Genomic DNA, 18,390 nt, shown 5'->3' with positions numbered 1-18,390 from the left:
AACCAGCCTTCTTCAGGTACAATGAAATTGTTACATTGGGACGTGTTTTTATGTAGCCGATATTTTCGTGATACCGGAAATACGTAAAAGTAATTGACAGTGTAAATTAAAGATAAGCATACGGTAAAATAAAACAACATGATAAAAGAACATAATAAAAGAAAACAAATGGAAACAATATGTTCCTTCGCGGATGTTCAGACCATCGGGATCAATTGTTCTGCCTTTTTGAATTAAAAAAGCTTCCCTGGCCTTACGGATAGAGTCTCGGTTCGAAAAGATTGTTTCCATTTGTTTTCTTTTATTAGGCCATGCAGGAAAGCCAGACACAATTTGTATGGAATTCCAGGCGTCCAGTTTCCGAAATCAAACTTCAAACTCAAGTTAGAAAAAAATACAACAACAACCGGAAAGCAAAACTGCGCGGAGAGCAGCTAGCCCTGGCTAAATTCAAGCTATAAAAAGTCTGAAGAAGACTATGCATGTTATCTGGCCTTCCTTTTCCAAAGATCATTGACTGCGGAGGAATTGATTGAATAAAATCTTTATGACGATCTCTATTTGTCGAAAATGCAGAAAACCTTAAGTTGATCTTTTAAACGTTTGTCTGGAAATTTCGTTGCAAAATATATTTATAAATGGGGTGTGTGTAGGACACGCATTGACATTTAATTCAATCATATTTATATTAATGTTCATAGTTAACGAGATGTACCTGCCATTGCGAGTTAAACTATCCTCAATATAGAACGTCTTTAGGTATAATTTCTCACCAACAACTACACATGTGTAATTTAACTCGGCTGGAAAGTTTAAGTATCGACCAGTGTAAATTACTTAGTTATCTTGCGTCGAAAACATATTGAGGCTGTGAACGAAGGTGAAATACAATACAAAAACATAGAATAAGAATTAATGATGTGAACTGCAGAGACACAAATGAAATGAAGATGTAACCATTGCAGTTGTAACTGCCTACTTTAATTTATTGTGAGTTAAGCCCCGGAGCAAATTGGATTCGAAAAGAGATTTTCGGAGCTTCAACTAGATTCATTGAAACTAGTGGCTTCTGCAGTTAGCGGTGAAGTGTTCTACCAACTGAGCTGTGAGGACCCATACAAGCATCACGAGCGGTCCAATTTATTGAAACTGCGATCGATGGTCCGATACCTTCATTTCGTTCGAAATCTAAAACCTTTTAATGACCCCCACTTTCGACTTTTTCTTATTTTTTTTTTTTCGTCAATAAAGCTGCAGAAAAATTGGGAACTAAAAGCAATGCTAAAACTCATCCTGCGTACAGCTTTTGTTGTGAAAAGATCAAAACTGGTCTGGCTCCTGCCGCGCGCTTTAATCAAACAAATCTGCTTTGCGTTGATAGCCAGTGAAAAAGTCGCAGGTTGAAAAGCAATATTGTCTCCAAGAAATGCATTATGCAGATTTCTCTAATTGTCGTTGCCATAGACACAAGAAAACCAAAAAGCTTATGCCTTTCCAGTCTGCATTGTTTTGTAGTCTCAATTTAAACTGATTAATCTAGGCAACGATTGAAACCGTAGCAATGCTTCCAATGTGAGCACAACGCGAAGTGAATATTTTTCGCACTGAGTGACCAAAGGAAAGGAGTACTGTTTTTGACACGAAATTCAAATTCTTTCTATTACTGCCGGTAAATTCGAGTTATTTCATTTCCAGGAAGGCAGGCTTGTAAAGATTTTAAGGAAAACGACCATTTTTTTAAGTTTAAAAGACATGTTTCGAGAGAACTTCTGTCATCTTCAGTTGAATGAATGATTACAAAGCAAGTTGAACAATAAGTAGGCAGGCTTATTGTTAAAACAGTAAATTGCTTTAATTTCTACGGCTCCAGATCTATCCTTGGTGGCTTCTCATAAAAATGAAACTTTTCTTCGAAATTTACAAATTTTCAGGCAGCAAGTCGAGTATCGCCCCCACACTACTCCTGAAAGGGAATTTTTTGACAATTCCCAGAATGCCATATGATCGCACGTTCTTCACGCGGCTTTCTCTTTTCGGCAGTTTTCATCATGGGCCACTCAAACGTTTGGTTTTCTCACCCAAGAACTTACGGACCAGGCTCAAGATCCTGGTAAGTTTGTATCCACCGTATATTTAAGTTATTGTTTGTTATTTTTTTCTGATGTTCTGGGGGACTACTGCTGTGTTTCGGCGTATTCGGTGGGTTTACAAGGCTCAACCGAGTCGAGTGAAAATTCAATATGGCGGACACGTGGTTCAAACCCGTAAATTTAAGCGATTCGTCTGTATTTCACGTTCACGTTTTGTGCCCCGAGTAGAATTTACAGGAGAAGTGACTGTTTGAATACACCACTCTGAATGAAGAAATTTTGACAGTATTTGTTCGTTGGAAGCATGATTTCTTTTCGACTGAAAGTTTTGAATGTCTAATTTCAAGTTTTGTTGAAGCTCAGTGATGACTTTGTAGGTTCATTTGACTAGTCTCGTAAACTTTGTAGCTTAACATTTGTTTGCTAGTTCACTAGTAAACCATTCCTTGCAGCAAAAGCTTTTTCATGCAAAGCTCAAAATTAATGTATCAGTCAATTCGAAACTTCAACATCTCTCCCCAGAGCTTTTGACATTTTGGTCAATTTCCCATCCCCCAGGGTAAAAGCGGTGTTCAAATGCCTCGCCTTAGAGTTGTATATGCTATCAAGTGACCACCGGGATATGCATGGGAAAAATAAATAGTAGAAAAGAAACAAATACCCTTGACTGGCCACTTTCCTCTTCCACTGTGCCAAAGTGAGACTGTGCACAAGTGAGACTTTATATTTACCTTCAAACACTGTACAAACCTTTTGAAGGTACTACTTTTATCCACAATGTATATACAAAGAACATTGTTGTCTCTCAATGCCTTTTACAAATCTTCACCACAATATCAATGTAACTCGTTCAAATTTATCCCCGTTCAAATTTTCCACACCAATATCAATCACTGACATCAAATTCACATCCCCGGGGCACATCTAGACAGTTGCCTGGGGTTTGCCTTGGGGTTATGTTAATGTCTTTATTTGGTTGACACATGTGCATAAATAATTTAGTTCTATTGGTTTTGCTGAAAAGAATATATTTTTATTCAAAACATGCAACTAACAAATAGCTGTATTTTTCCTTTTTCATAGCCGTGTTTGCTTCAACCATCATGGCCTTATCAGAAAATATGGACTGAACATTTGTAGACGATGCTTTAGGCAGTATGCCAAAGACATTGGCTTTCAGAAGGTTTGTTCTACTTTCATCACTTTAAACAAAAAAAATAAGTTATATAAAATTGACATGGAATAAGATTTATAGTCATACATATTTCGGAATGTTCTGCTCCATGCAGACCAGCTTTTTGAAATCTTCAGTTTAATCCCCATATTGGGAAACATTGTGTTTGCGAAATGTGTGCCATGATTTTTGCCTATGTTTGCTTTCTGGTACACTTGTGGCCATTTTCTTTTTTTCATTTCACCTTGACATGCATTGACGTACATTGAAATTGGTTTCTTTCTTTTTTATTTGCAGTTCCATTAGTCAAGAGTGTACTGAGGTCAAAGCAACAATGCAGAATGAGAAGAAATGGGTGTTAAAATTCCAAAATAATGATGGAATAATTTTTGCAACAACTAACTGTAACATCTTTCTGAATGTTGTATTAAAGCATTGTTGATATTTATCACATTTCTGATCAGGTGTCTTTCTGTGTGAATGTGACGGAACATCATAATCAGATTCTAGAATAACCTGGTTGTCCATGAAGCCGGTGCTTACCGCTGGTTTTTGTTTTGTAATGACTTGGAGTAATTGTGTATTTCTACTCCCCCTGGATGAAATGCTAAGCTATTGCAGGGTTACCCACAATATTTCTGGTACCCATTACACACATGCAGAGCCTGAGAGGCCTTGCAAGTAGCCTTTTCCGGGTGTTCAGTGTAGTTAGGGCACAGCACGATTAAAAAAAGGCACAAAAAATAGGGACAAGTGCAACGCAGGAAGGCTCAGCAGTTTTTTGTTTTTTGCACTTCACCCCAACTCACTAAATGCATGGAAGAGGCTACATTGCAGGAGACTAGCATCTTGCAAAGTCAGGGTTCAGCACATTAAGGCCACTGTGCCTCTCACAAACCGCTTGCAGTGTACGTGTTAGACTTCAGAAGAAACAGTAACACTTACCTTGACCTTGAATCCTTGAACAATGGCTGATTATGTAACCTGCACTAGGACCAGTCATGGAAGGCTGCATTTCCAGGAAAGAGATCTTTGTGCTTATGCCAAATTACAAATCAACGCTAGGACACAGCAGAAACTTACAACTTAAAGTGCAGGAGCCATAATTTGTTTGTTTTTACTTTTTTGTTTTTTTACAAAAAAGTGCCAACAAAGTGTTTGATCTATTGGAATATTTCCAGTCACTACCAAAGTTAATGCCCACACTAATCTTCAGCCCTAATGAGTCATGAATTTGAACCTTTGTCCAACTCTTCCCTGAACGTCAAATAAATGGACATTTCATTTGCTGTATACTTCATCATTTTGAATGTATGAAATATAAAATAAAATGTGCAATCGGCCAGTTTCTGAGTTCTCATTCTGCCTCACATACACTGCAAAATCTATATAACTTGTAGTTAGCATGTGTGATTACATAAATATGAAGATTTTTATTATCTAAATTTCCAGTCTTTACAACCAAACAACATAATTTATTTTGCCTATTTTATACAATTTTAACATGATCCTCCTAGTTATACAAATAGCTTATGATATTTGCTATAACTTTGCTTCATACTGAAAGGTTGATTTCATTTCAAATTCTCAGGGTTGAACTTTGTTCCCTAACAAGTTCTGTCGCAAAAGATGACCGATTTTTTTGGTCACTGGGGTAAAAAAAACTTTGTTGTATGTCATGAACACACAGATCATTTTCAAGACCGCAAAATACATTGAAATTGTTAGGTAACGGAACAAATGAAGATTCAGCGAGTTGTTTACAGGTAACGGGTTGATTGGGGGGGGGGGAACTCCCACGTTGAGGGAGTGGGAGGCTCCTACTCCTGTATATTTTGTAGGTTTTGCTTTTCACTAGACTTGCACAACGTTTATGCTTTTGCTTCTCTGCATTTTCAATAATTTTCCGATCTCCTTACCCGTACAATGTTGCCCTAAAAAATGCTGAAGTTATCGTCTATTTAACCTTTCGGAAAAATCCCGCCCCCCTCCCCCCACCACTACCTCCCTACTTGGGAGCGTAGTTCAGGAGCGAAGAGGCTTGGTTACAAGGCATGGCATACTGGACCGCCATCGCGTGGATTCTACCAGAAGACAGAGAATGTTCTACGTGTAATTTATTCTGTTCTTCATTTTTCTACGATCACATTGTTGCTTAGGGTCTTACATATGAATGGACAGGTTCGATCTCAAAGAGCAAAGGAAATGTTCGCTCCATGCCCGCCACACCGAATCTACAATGTTCGAGGCTGTAGAGTGGTGACATTGATCTTCTTCCTTGTGTTCTTAACAATATTTTTCCTGGTTAGTTTTGCGGACGTTTCCATTTCAAGACTATTTTACTTATCGCCTTCACAAAGCTCTAGATCAGAGCTCCATGGAATCATGTTTGATGCCGGTAGCACGGGGAGTCGAATCCACGTTTATACGTTTGTGAAAACTGCAGGTAAGACGCCAGTGAAACCAAAACAGAAACCTCACTTGTGTAAAATGTTCTCAAGGGTTTCTTTTCGAAATACAACGTTGACGTTTTGTACTTGTACCTAAGGTGATACCTGAGCTTAACAAACAGAACAGCCGGCTATAGTACTTAACACATGCTTGAGAATGCTGGTGCTACTAAAGGTCCTAAAGTAAGGCTTTGAAAGAGGTGTGTCAAGGTCTTGAAAAGTTAAATTGAACATTAACCAGATCCTTGAAGAGTCATTGAAAATAAAAACACAGGTTTTCCCTCAGGACAGTCCTATTATTAGCAGTATAAATCTACTAGCGTTCTATCACGAATGCTGTTCTCTGATTGGCTACACTACTCACTATGTATTCTGTGATTTGATAGTTAGTAGCGTAGCAGTGTGCCCTTGTTAACAAAATAACGGCCGCTTCTTGGCATTTTCGATGTGTCTGTGAAGAGGATTTAGATTAAGTTTTGAACGACTAGTAGATTTATACTAAAACAATGAGATTATTCACTCTCGATTTCTATTGCGTGATAGTTGACTCGGACTGTGCCCTCATCAACTATCACATGATAGAAATCTTGAGCCCATAATCTAATTGTTTATTAGAAGTAGTTGACAACGATATTTCCTTGTATTTAATGAATCTTACCAGAAATTAATTATAAATTTTGTGTTTTTTTTCCTTTATTATCTGATGGGTGTATCTAGGAGGACAGTTGGGGCTTGTGACAGAGTTCTTTCATGAAGTAAAACCTGGCCTTTCAGCATATGCTGATGATCCTAAACAAGTGAGAAGATAGCATGTGATCAACATGATCAATGTTTAGTTCCAGAAAATATCCATACCTCCCACAAGGAAGGGATTTTCGTAAGATCCCCCACCCCTCTAGAAGTTTCAATTGAGCTTCTGCCATTTATTTCTTTAAATTTTTTGGTCTTACAGACTCTCCCCCCCCCCCCCCCCCCACAGGAAATTCCAATCCCTTCTATGGGATGGGGGGTAGAGAGTATGGATATTTTCTGGAACTGCACAACGTATAATTTCCCAACAAAGTAAATACATGTAGTCAGAAGAACAGTCAACAAGTTTCATTAAATAATTTAAAGATTTGTTTGCACTACATATAGTTGACATAAGTGTTATTGCTGGTTTTCAGTGTCACGCCATTCAAAATAGGTCAATATAAAAATCAAAACCATTCAATAGATAAAGTTCAGAATCTGGGAAATGAAAGAAAGTAAATATGCAAAGACTCTTGCCAAGATTCTGGTCACAGCAATTTTTCTTATGCAAGATACGTGGAAAGATTTTTTACCCAAGTTTATAGAGATTTGTATGGAGACCCCATGCTGGTGCCCAATCGTATGGGCACCAACATGGCAGCCAGAAACCAACAGAAACATATGTCACTGAGTTTTTCTACAAAAGCGTGAATTTATCTTTCAAGGAACTCTAAAACATCAAAATAATACTTTTTCTAAGACATGAACTGTTCAGCTAGCCAAATTCCCCGAAATAAGTCACTTTTTTAACCATGATGACAGCTCTCTAGGCCGTCATGTAAATGCTGCATCACGCAATAGCTTAGAAATTCAAGTGTAGTGTATCACAAAACCAAGAACCCATTCGGAGCGAACATTGGCGTGAATATTAGTTTTCAGCTGCTCTTGTACATCATTAATAAAAGTAAAATCTCTGGAAGATCAATAGTTTTGTAGTTTGAATTTTAGTGACGTCATGTGAAAACCGGCTATTGTACAAAGGGTGAATATCCCAAAGGTAATGGTTTTGTTCATTCTAATTATCTGTTTGCTTGAAAATGACTACTGAAATTGTAAGGATGATTTAGAACACTTAAGATATTAATTAAATAGTGATTTTGTGTGGTTACAAAAAAATATCTATACCCATCCAGTGGATGTCTGCCATCACTGGGGAGGAGATGGTGCATTCTCAAATGCCAAAATTGTAAAAGGATGGTATGAAACTAAATTGGAATCTCCAGAGGTGGTGGGGTGGGGGCTTTAAACCACAACCCTTCTCGCTGAGTCTCCATTACGTCCTCACTAGTCAAACTATCATCTATTTCAGGTTCATAGCAAAATTGTATTCAATGCTTTTTGTTTTTCAGGGATCACATTCTATACAGGAGTTACTTCAAAAGTCAGATGCAATCATACCAAAAGAACAGCAGAGAAGTACTCCTGTCGCACTCAAGGCTACAGCAGGTTTAAGACTGCTTCCGTCAAACTCTTCTAAACAATTACTGGAGGAGGTATTACTCTTTGGACCATACTCATATCGTTCTCAAAATCATGAAATTTAATTTTTGCAAAATACAGGTGTATGGCCATTGATTTTTTGCAAAATTGAATACTTGCAAAATTTAGTGAGAATAAAGTATTCACATGGTACATTGTACGTCTGCAAAAGTGTATTGAAAAGAATTGACCGTAATAAAGGCAGGCTGGTGTAATATTCACAGTAGAGAGGTGGTCGTTATAGAGTGATGGCCATCGTAGAGAGGTGGCTGTTGTAGAGAGGTGGCCATTAGTGGAGATTCAACTGTAATTAATCACGGTTCATTATTTAATAATTTGTTTCTACTGAGTGACAAAAGTACCACAGAAATTTGTTAATTTTGTACACTGCTTTTCAGGTGCGTAGGTTGTTCCAGGATTCTCCTTATCTCTTCCCTGATCACAGTCATGTTAGCATCATGGATGGGCCAGATGAAGGATTGTTTGCCTGGATTACTGTTAATTTTCTATTAGGTTAGACATGCATTTCTCAAACTCATTTAATTAAACATTCAGCACAATCATAGCTGTGACAGTCTTTGGATATCTGATCTTAACTTGCATCCATTTAATGATAAATTGAACTATGAGTCTGAGTTTTCTATGAACAAAATAATAGTCAACAAGGCATAACAAAATTGACTATCACTCATAAAAAATGACAACAAGCAGTCTACTTTATTGCAGTTTTCACATTGCCTCAATTTTTTTCTTTCAATGAATGACTGACAGATATTTGTAATCTGCAGTGTTCTATTTATTGTTTATCATTAGGAAGTCTGACAAGCGACAGCTCAAACCTGTTTGGTACCTTGGATCTTGGTGGAGGATCGACACAGATTACTCTTAACCCAATTGATCAGGTTAATATATGTATAGTACTTGAAGAGCCCATGTATTTTAATTTGTTGTTAAATGTGCACAGTCTCACAGAGTGCTTAATCCAAAGTATTATGTTGGCACGAGCTACGCTTACATGTAATAGACACTAATTATTAGAATGGAAAGATACTGTGTATGTTCAATAGTAATCACATTTGAGGCCCTCAACATTTAAGAGATTGTGAGATTTTATGGAGGTTTTAAAGTGTGGTTGCCTAATGGTAAGTGCGCTGGATTCCAGAGTGAGTGGTCCGGGTTCATGTTGTGGCTGCAGTCATTGTCTTTTGTTGTTAGGGAAGACACTTTACTCTCCCAGTGCCTATCTTCACCCAGCTAGGCATGTAAATGGGTACTGGCGCATTGTTGGTACGACCTACGTTGTCTTAAGATGTTTAGGAAAATTAAGCTCTAAATCATGTTCAGTTTAATTAATAATACCTTTAATATTTGTATACTCTTTCCACAAAGAGAACTCTGATAGAAGCACCTGATGGTTTCTCAAGAAATCTGAACATTGCCAACAACCATTTTACACTTTACACTCACAGGTACGAAGAGAGTTCTTACTTTCTAAATAGGAAGATACCCTCTTGTTGTTAAAATTTGAGGTATTTAAGTCCTAGTTCAGGTGAATTATTTTGTTTTTGAGACTTAATGCAGCTTTGAAGGACTAGTGTTCTTTTCCAGTCCATTCCAATCCATACCTAATATTAAAAGATACCAATACAGGCAAAAGTTTTCAGGTACCCGTTATTGGAACGGGAAATGGCCAACCTCGCCTCTTCCTCTGCTCTTATTCTGACATCCCTCTTCTGAGCAACTGAAGATTGGCCTCTGGCTTGGTGAGAGTTAATGCCATTGTGATGCAAAAAGCAACCTGCAATTGAAGACACTTTTTACATATTCATTAATATGGTTCAGTTGTTTCTTTTAATTAGTTTTTTATTGTTATCAATGTTTCTAGTTATCTTGGTCTTGGACTCATGGCTGCAAGAACATCCATACTGAAACTAGGAGAAGCTGTGAAAGATGGTAAGGGATCTTGGTTTATTATTGTTTGTATTCAATTTGGGGTTCATTGCAGTATTCTAAATGGCATCAGTTCTAAATGAAAAATTGTTGTCTTTTTAATTCTCCTGCAGATGGTAAAGAAGTTAAACACAGTCCTTGTATACACAGCAATTTTAAAGATTCCTGGAAATTTGGCACTAAACACGGTATTAATATTGGGTCAGTATGCACTCAGTTTTGTAATAAATTGATATCTAAAAAGTCTAGTTCAAAGTACATGTAATCTTTTTAGAACAATAACAGGGTTTGCTAACACAGCTTGACTATTCTCAAATCGTTTTGAGCAAGTAAAAATTTTAACTTTTCATTCTGTTGACCGTGTACTGATTTGTTAAAGAGTGATTAAGAAGTTGATTCTTCTTCAAAATTAAAGGGTTAAATCATTTCCTTTCAGTGGTCTTGATACCTATGGTTTCAATGCTTGTATGGAACAGGTCAAAAAAGTTATTTCTCAAGCAGAAGTTCACAAACCAAGTAAGACATTTTAAAAAAGTAGACTATTCTCAGAAGTGATTTGTGAGGCCATCAGAAGTTTTGTTATGGCTTATTTGTTTGTTGCTTGCAAAACAGGCCAAGGTAGTTTTGCTTGCACTCTGCCTTGCTGAACCACCTGTACTGTTCTGCAGGCTTATTGTTTGGGGTTAGGGGAGAGGGGAGGGGAAGGTTTATGCATCACATGATGTTAAAGTGCCACTGAAACGAAATTTTTGTATGTGAGATTTTTGCTTAGTAATTAAGTTTCAACCTTACTTGGAAACACTGCAAACTTTTTTTTCGCATGCGGTAAGCGAAAACTGCTTTTTCAGCCGTTCGAAGTTGGCTGGTTCAGCCCAAAATTGGCGGCCATTTTGGCGCGGCCAAAACAGCCTAGCGACGTCACTGGTTGTATTACTCTCATGCTGCGCTGAAAATTTAGAGTGATTATGGGAGAAGAGATTAGTGTTCGAAGCCCCCCAAAAAACATCTTAAGGACATCTCAGAGCTGTAAAGCAGATAATCACAGTAGCCTTAGACATGAAGAGGTCGAGAGTCGATCCTGGGGCTTTCCAGTCTATTTAATTGGATATTTGCAGGATATTTTATGTAAGCAAGCAAACGACTGGGAGTGCTTAGATCGCAAAATGATCGGGACTCTTGGTGAAATGCCAGCACTCAATCAAACAATATCTACACTCATAAAGTAAAAAAGACATGAAAACAAGAGAAAGCGGGTTTTGAAAATATTATCCGGACTGTTGCTGCACGAATCGCAGCAACAACGCTTCGAGTTTTCGAGTTGCTTCGCTTCGAGGAAACCGGACGCTTTGTGAGTTTCACGGCGGACGAGATTGTGCCACAGTGACCTTTAGTCCAGTTGTATCTGCTACATCCTACAAGTTATCACAACAGCAATAATTTAAGAAACCCTCTTCTTTTATATGAGGGAGCGAATTTAAACTATAAAGGTAAACTAAGCTGCCATGACCCTACAGGTATGTTTTCAGGAAACGAGAGAAAGGGTGACAATGTCGGCGGCGAAAGGTCATATATGCAAATTAGTTCAAATTCTGTTTAATGAACCTTCGAAAGGAGTGTAAACTAGTGACGTTTTAACGAATTGTTTTGAACTTGGATATTATTAAATGGAGATCATAGACGTAAGTATGTGCTAAAGAACTCAAAGTAATCTAATCGGCCGTGAAATATTGCAATTGGGAGATACGTGTAAAAGAGAAGCGAAATTCCCGCTTTGTTTACACTGATACGTATGCGGCGATAAAGCAAACCCTGCTGCGGATCACAATTTTCAAAGATACATTTTGTCTACCACAAGAACTCTCACTTATTAGTGTCATAAAAAGATGCCCTCAGTGTGCAAAGAAGTACTCGACTCAAAGCTTGTGGACCGTTAATAACTTCGTGATTGTGCGGATGGCTGATGCGCTTACGGCTTTTTAATGCAGTAAAGTTGCCTAGGATATATTCGAACCTTGTTAATAGACCTTAGATAAACGTGAGAATCCAAATTTCAGAACCAGGCTGAAAACAGACGACGAAATATCGTGTTTAGGCTTCAGGATGTGATATAAAAGTTGCCACACTCGTCTTCGAAATCTCCAATCGAGTACTCAAGATGTTCGAAAAGTATACTGAGCTGTTATAATCTGTAGCATTTATTCTGGTGAATCTACACTCTCTGACGCCCTCCAACGTTTATGATGTGTATTTCCTGTCAAGGCTGGACAGAAATTACAAGGTAGAAAACTAGTAGGTATCGACAATATGAAGAATAAACTTGAATAACTCAAGTGAAAACAAGAGAGAATCTATAGCGCTTCTTGCGTAAATACAACCAGTGACGTCACAAAGCCCTTAAACTCGGTTCCAGAGCCCGGACACAGTTTTGCTCCAAAAAGTCGATTTCAACATCTAAAAAAAGCACTTTCCGTTAGGATATGGCAGAAATAAAGTTCACCATTACTTTAAGCACGTTTGAAACTATAGATTGGGATAAAAAAAGAGAGTACGAAAATTTCGTTTCAGTGGCACTTTAAGGTCATGTTCTATTCGGATGAACTGTTTCTGGTAATTAATATTCTCAGCACTTTTTCTCTTCTTCAACAGCTGCTATTAACTCAATAGAGATGTATGCTTTTTCCTACTACTATGATAGAGCTGTGGAAATGGGATTAATAGGTAGGGACAAGAAAAGTTTATCTTCTCTACAGATCACCTGTACTATATCATTTGCTATATTCTAGTAGGTTATTTGTTATTGTCGAAACCAGTCTTGTAGTGACCAAAAATGCAGACCACAGTATGCAATTTAGGGAAGGACAATCAGTTTGTACAAACTTTTATTATCACTACTTACAGTGATACTACACTCTGAGTTAAATTGTAATAAATTTGAACTGCAGATGAAAAGAAGGGTGGTACCATCATTGTGGGAGATTTTGTAGCTGGAGCTAAGGAAGGTATTTATGAAGTTACTACGTGACTATAAATTAAAATCTTCTCTTGTATCTGCAGCCATGCCTGTTGCTTTCTTAAAGATGGCATGATGTAACTGGAAAAGCAGTTAATTTGTAGTGTAGACTGTGTACAGTCTGTTTCTGCTTTTTCGTCCTCTAAATCAAGCATGGAATACATAATTATACAGGGCAAGATGCTTTGGATGATAAGGGATTGGAACAAGGCAGAGTCATGTCACATGTCTCGCCCCAGCCTATTCTCATCCATACCACCTTATTGTGTTTGCGTTCGTGGGAAAATAAACTTGTCAAACCCTAAGAGAAAAAACAGCTGCTGGCAAAATTATTTGCAGTGTTGACTGTCACACAACTGTGCAAGGATTAGTATTGAACCTAGTTTGACAATCATGTCATCAAATTGAGTATACACATGCATAGCCCGGGGGTACTCCCAGAAAAATTAGGTGAGGGTGTGCAGCCCGCTTCCCAAACCCCTTACCCTACGACCAAAATCTGCGATTTTCCTTACGCTCTTTACGACCTGAAAAAGTTCGAGACACATTTGCACGTAACTGTTTTACAATGCATATTGAGTCCTTTGTGTTTCTCTGTAGCATGTTCCAAGGAATCTAAATCTTCTCCATACCTCTGTTTGGATGCCACATACATTGTAGCTTTACTAAAAGAAGGATTTGGCTTCAAGGAGAACAGGAGATTAACAGTGAGTATCGGACAAACGTGCGTTATTTTGTACTCTCTATTTGCCTCTATTCACCATAAACGCAACCCTGGCAAACTGTTGCCTAGTTCCAAGGCCTCGATATTTTGCCACGGTCGATCTCTTTAGGGTCAATTTGTCACCGAAATGAGTTGACCGTGAATTACCAGCACTAATAAAAAAAAAAGGAAGTATACAGACAGATCTGACGACAAAATTCTAAACCTCACCTCCCGCAAGATACATTCCACCCCTACCTTCGTTAAGGCCTGTGTTTCATGCTTGTGTTTTTGTTCCTTTCCTGTAGCTTCGAAAGAAAATAGACGGTGTGGAACTTAGTTGGGCGTTAGGAGCAACTCTTGATCTGTTTGACAAAATGACATAACATCGAAAGAGACTTCCAATCCGTGATTTGACAACATGAAGCACTGTGGCTACCATCGCACTCAGTTTGTTCGTCCGGTTGGTCGTCCGATCGCCATTTTGAATAATTTATTGACTGTGCGCGATCTGGGGGAAGGATAAAGCAACTCATGGGAATTGGGATCAAGTGGCTGAGAAAATTTATTATGTATAATTTTTTTTGTCACTGAAAGAGAATTTTAAGGGATATTTTGAATTTTGTATGATAGGGAGTGACTGTGATGTAATAGCATTTACTTAATATTTAAATTTTGGACCTTGAGAGTGGGCACTTATTCGAGGCTTTGCACTCATTGAATTCTCACCACTTTACGCGAGTAGTAAGTTTATTTTGCAACAAAACAATCAATGATAACAACAACACGTGAAGATGAACCAAAGCAGAATTTTAATTGTGCAATCAAAGTTTCTTTAAAATACTAAGAAAGCTCGGTCTTCGGGGAAGTCTGCGCCCACATGGACATTACAGTTGGATTGTGGGGATCCCAGTGGAGAGAGGGATTGAGACCAGCGTGGGAAACACTCACACCGAAAACTAGCCACGCGCACGGTAAAAATTGCTGAACGCTCTACAACGCCATTTTCCTTCGGCGAAGAGACTTTATTTTAGCGAGTTACGCGCATCAATTTCATTAGTAGTGGATTAGCTCAAAAGCCGTTTATTGAAATGTCAAACAATGGTTTTATAATTCGCTAGCTTTTAATGATTAGCGCTATCTGCTTTAATTTAATACGACTTGTTAGTCTCGAGGGAAATAACTTAAACTTTATTTACCGAAAAGCAGTTTACAAGAGCGTATTTGGACTTCGTTACTTTCAGTGCTAAAAGCCCCTTATTAAGCTTGTATTTGTATTCTAAACAAAATGCAGGGTAAATATTTCGCCACAAACACTGTAAAACCGAAAAATTATCTGGCGTCTTGTAGGGGTCTTGTACAGAAACAGAGTGCTAATTAACAAATGGCTTTCCATAGTTTTGTCCATTTGCAGGTATTCTATGACCCAATGGACGAAAAAATACATGAAGCTTTGATTTCATTATTTTCAAAATGTCAGAGCCATGTTATAATCCAGCACGGCGCCTGCTTGCCCGTTGGTTTAGTTCAACTTGTCTTTGTCCCATTCTACGACCAGATTCAACCTCATTATACACTAAACACCTTATACACTCAATGGTTTTGCAAAGAAAAGGAAAGATTTGATATGGAATCAGTACCCAGATGTTGCTTCACTGATAAATTGAACTTTTATCAAGTACTATACAAGACGGTGGATGTTATGAAGTAGGAGAACACTTAAGAGATATTTTGACGCAAAACAATTAGGAGTCTAAGTCGTTTATTTGCAATCTTTTGTGAGCCTAAACAAATTTGACTGCCTAAAGAGCTGGGAGACTGGGGACAAGAGTTAAATGTTTCCGCTGGGTAGGGCTTTTGAAAGGGTGGATGTCTGTGTCGGTGAACTTCAAGATTTTAATTTTAATAAGTTGGAACCTACATAATCCTCCGTAAAAAAAAAAAGGTAGTGACTGGTACATTTACCCATAATTCTTGGCACACGAGAACTTTAACAACACTGATATATACGTACAGAGAAATTCTAAAATCTTCAAACCTAGCATACACAATGCCTTTAGCACAGGAACAAATATTGCAAAGAGATGGCTTTCCTTGTACTTTACAGTCTATGTAAGGCTCGCATGGTATTGTGGTAAAACATATGGTCGCCATCTTTTTTCCTCGAGAGTATTGAATATTGAGCTCTCAAAGCGAAAAACCAATACAAATTGTTTGTTTGTTCATCTACGCTTTCGTCCGTTTTTCCATGCTAGTAATTGTTTTCTCTTGGCATTTACACTTTGTATATTATTTTCGTGGTGCGTGCAAATTGGCGAAATCATTCTTGTAGTGCCGTTTCCTATTTAATTTAAGCATGATTGCCAAAAAGCATGAAAAAAGAAGACTAAAACTCTTAGGTTTTCAATACATATGTGATTTGTTCACAGTACATGACCTGTGCGTCACCGGTGCTATACACTAAGGGAACAGTTCTTATTTTCAGTCCATACGTTTTCGTAAATTACTGGGATAACATGACTGGTCGCAGGTCATATATGATTCCATTAATAAACACCATAAATGGTCCAATGTCACAAGACGGCAGACAAAATTCAAGATGGCTTGATCTTCATTTCTACTCTGGACAGAGAGTAATTACCTCCTTTCCACGAAAACCATTGAATTCCCACAATTCCTGGAGCGGTGTGCGTGCCATTCTTGTATTTACCAGTGAGGCAGACTTCTTGGCAGTTATTGAACCACCAGCCTCCGAATGCTAATTTAGCACACGATTGCGAAGACTTGTCATTGTCGCTATTCTTGGTCGAGAATTTCATGTTATTATGGTACGAAAAAGAGTCTCCAGCGTCACCTATAACACAACAAGAAAATTGCTCATCAGTATCGAGAGAGGATTCGCCAACTCGTGCTCAAGCCTTCTGTGCTCAAATTCAAGATGGCGACCAGTCCTGAAATTAATAGAACGTGTTGGGAGGGGGGTACTCCGGATGGAATTTACGAAGGGGTGGTGGGAGGGAAGCCATTGCAGGGGTAGGAGAGGGGTGGGGAACTTGACGGTTCCCTTCGACATCCAGCTACTGTGAGCGCAGATGATGGTGATAACTTAACGTAAAAGAGTTTTCAAATCCTTTCAGTGTTATGGAGACAGAAGCAAATCTTTGTTTTGTACTTGCTTCATGATTCTACAATGCTATCCATCCTCACTCCTCCCTCCCTGGTGCTGTTTCTCACCTGTGTAGCTTCCAACCGTTATCCTGAATTTTGTCTTCGATGTTCCCAATGTACTGCCATTATACTCTGCGTACCTCTTCTCGCCATCCGGGGACTCAAGATCGAATCTTATGGTAAAGGTCGCACCACCGGTGAGCCTGCGCATATTGGCCAAACCTACCCAGAATTCACCTGTCAGATCCCCTAGTCCGTCCACATATGCATTCCAACCCCGATCAAAGCTTAAGGTACCATCATATCGGCGAAGAAGCACTGTCCAGCCTCCTCCATTCCCATGGTCGCAGTAAACTCCAAATCCGCCTTTGCCGTCAGCCAGCGGATCAACGCGGTAAATACCGCTCAATTTGTAGCCAGCTTCAAAGAGCTCTTTACAGCTGCGAAACACTTAAGAAAAGAAGTGAACAGTGAGAACATACACTGCTAGTATGGTATAGTTACATACATGCATGCAATTGTAATGTAAGGCTTAGTTCACACTATTGACGTAACTACATTATGTCGGTAATGTGAACCTCGTCATAAAGACATAGGAAAAAATTAAAATAGTTTTTCTTTCTTATGTCGTACGCGTTATGTTCATGCTGTTATGTTGCTATGAAGAGACTGTAAGGCGTAGTTCACACTTGCAACATGTGGATGGGATGCTAGTGTGAACTTTGCCTTACAGTCACATATCTAGTTCGTTTGAGGTTTTTACTCAGGTTTAACCTAAACAAATCCTTATAGCAAAACTGATTGTTAAGCCTTTAGCCGTATTTCAGGAAACTGGATGTATACTGGCCCCGAGACAAATTATTGGTTAAAACTTTGCCCATTTTTGCGACTTGTTACAACTAGATTCCAGGCCCTGTTTTGGTGGGCAAAACGCAGTGTGCTGGAGAAATCTGAAGCGAGCGAGAAAACTTCGAGTAGGACTCGGTAGAGGACCGCGCTTGAGGTTCACGCCTCCCGCAAATTTGCGAGTGGCGCATCGATATCTGGAGAGAAAAAGGAGCAACTGTTTGCAGTCTATACCCAGAAGAGCCACTTACCAGGAGCTTGTGTTCCAAGAGGGCATGCCGGTTGCACCGGAGCGGAACTCACGTTTTGTACAATTGTACAATTCTGTGTTAACTTTGTGTTTTGTTCAGTTTGCGTCTGGTTGAATGACTTCATTGAATAGATTCCTCGTATGAGGAGCTCCAGATCTGGTATCATGGATGTATAGTTGTAGATCAATGTTAAGAGGTGGGTCTGGTTCTTGAATAAAGAGAGGAACTCTTCTGGAATTGACGGCTCTTAGAATAAAAAAAAGCAAAACATTGTCAGAAAGTTGAATCGCGGGAAAGAGAAAGAAAAAAAGTTCGAGATAAAGCCTGCATACGAGCCGAGGGGCTCATCAGGCCGGAGCTTGTCCTGGTTTCTGTAGCACGAAGTGTCTAGGAATATTTGTAGCCTACCCTGGATGGGATGCTAGTCCATACCGAGGCTACCTCCAGCATTAAGAGCATTAAGCGAGGCACTGTGAG

At 38.8% G+C, this 18,390-nt stretch overlaps 2 protein-coding genes across 2 annotated transcripts; both read left to right on the top strand.

The window, feature by feature from the left end:
• Positions 1-1,985: 1,985 nt before the first annotated feature.
• Positions 1,986-3,717, top strand: LOC110069149 (small ribosomal subunit protein uS14-like). Its single transcript, XM_089287812.1, has 3 exons — positions 1,986-2,110; positions 3,174-3,273; positions 3,562-3,717. The coding sequence occupies exons 1-3, from the start codon at positions 2,001-2,003 to the stop codon at positions 3,568-3,570; spliced, it is 219 nt and encodes a 72-aa protein (XP_089143938.1). The 5' UTR covers positions 1,986-2,000; the 3' UTR covers positions 3,571-3,717.
• Positions 3,718-5,318: 1,601 nt separating this feature from the next.
• Positions 5,319-15,122, top strand: LOC110069097 (ectonucleoside triphosphate diphosphohydrolase 5-like). Its single transcript, XM_089287811.1, has 13 exons — positions 5,319-5,710; positions 6,432-6,511; positions 7,856-7,999; positions 8,384-8,498; positions 8,799-8,887; positions 9,375-9,454; positions 9,871-9,938; positions 10,049-10,136; positions 10,372-10,451; positions 12,582-12,653; positions 12,878-12,934; positions 13,546-13,652; positions 13,957-15,122. Exons 1-13 carry the CDS (start codon positions 5,434-5,436, stop codon positions 14,032-14,034), a joined length of 1,335 nt encoding a protein of 444 aa, XP_089143937.1. The 5' UTR covers positions 5,319-5,433; the 3' UTR covers positions 14,035-15,122.
• Positions 15,123-18,390: the final 3,268 nt, after the last annotated feature.

This window comes from Orbicella faveolata, unplaced genomic scaffold (genome assembly GCF_042242905.1).
Source record: "Orbicella faveolata isolate gen_17 unplaced genomic scaffold, um_ofav_v1 contig_15, whole genome shotgun sequence".
Lineage (NCBI taxonomy): Eukaryota > Metazoa > Cnidaria > Anthozoa > Scleractinia > Merulinidae > Orbicella > Orbicella faveolata.
This window is presented reverse-complemented; position numbering and strand designations above follow the sequence as displayed.

Excerpts from the sequence above, each read along its gene's own strand:
- LOC110069149 (XM_089287812.1), top strand. The coding sequence starts at position 2,001 with ATGATCGCACGTTCTTCACGCGGCTTTCTCTTTTCGGCAGTTTTCATC. Across the intron at positions 2,111-3,173 it reads GGACCAGGCTCAAGATCCTG|CCGTGTTTGCTTCAACCATC; the intron begins GTAAGTTTGTAT and ends CCTTTTTCATAG.
- LOC110069097 (XM_089287811.1), top strand. The coding sequence starts at position 5,434 with ATGAATGGACAGGTTCGATCTCAAAGAGCAAAGGAAATGTTCGCTCCA. Across the intron at positions 6,512-7,855 it reads ATGCTGATGATCCTAAACAA|GGATCACATTCTATACAGGA; the intron begins GTGAGAAGATAG and ends TTTGTTTTTCAG. Across the intron at positions 9,455-9,870 it reads TTTACACTTTACACTCACAG|TTATCTTGGTCTTGGACTCA; the intron begins GTACGAAGAGAG and ends CAATGTTTCTAG.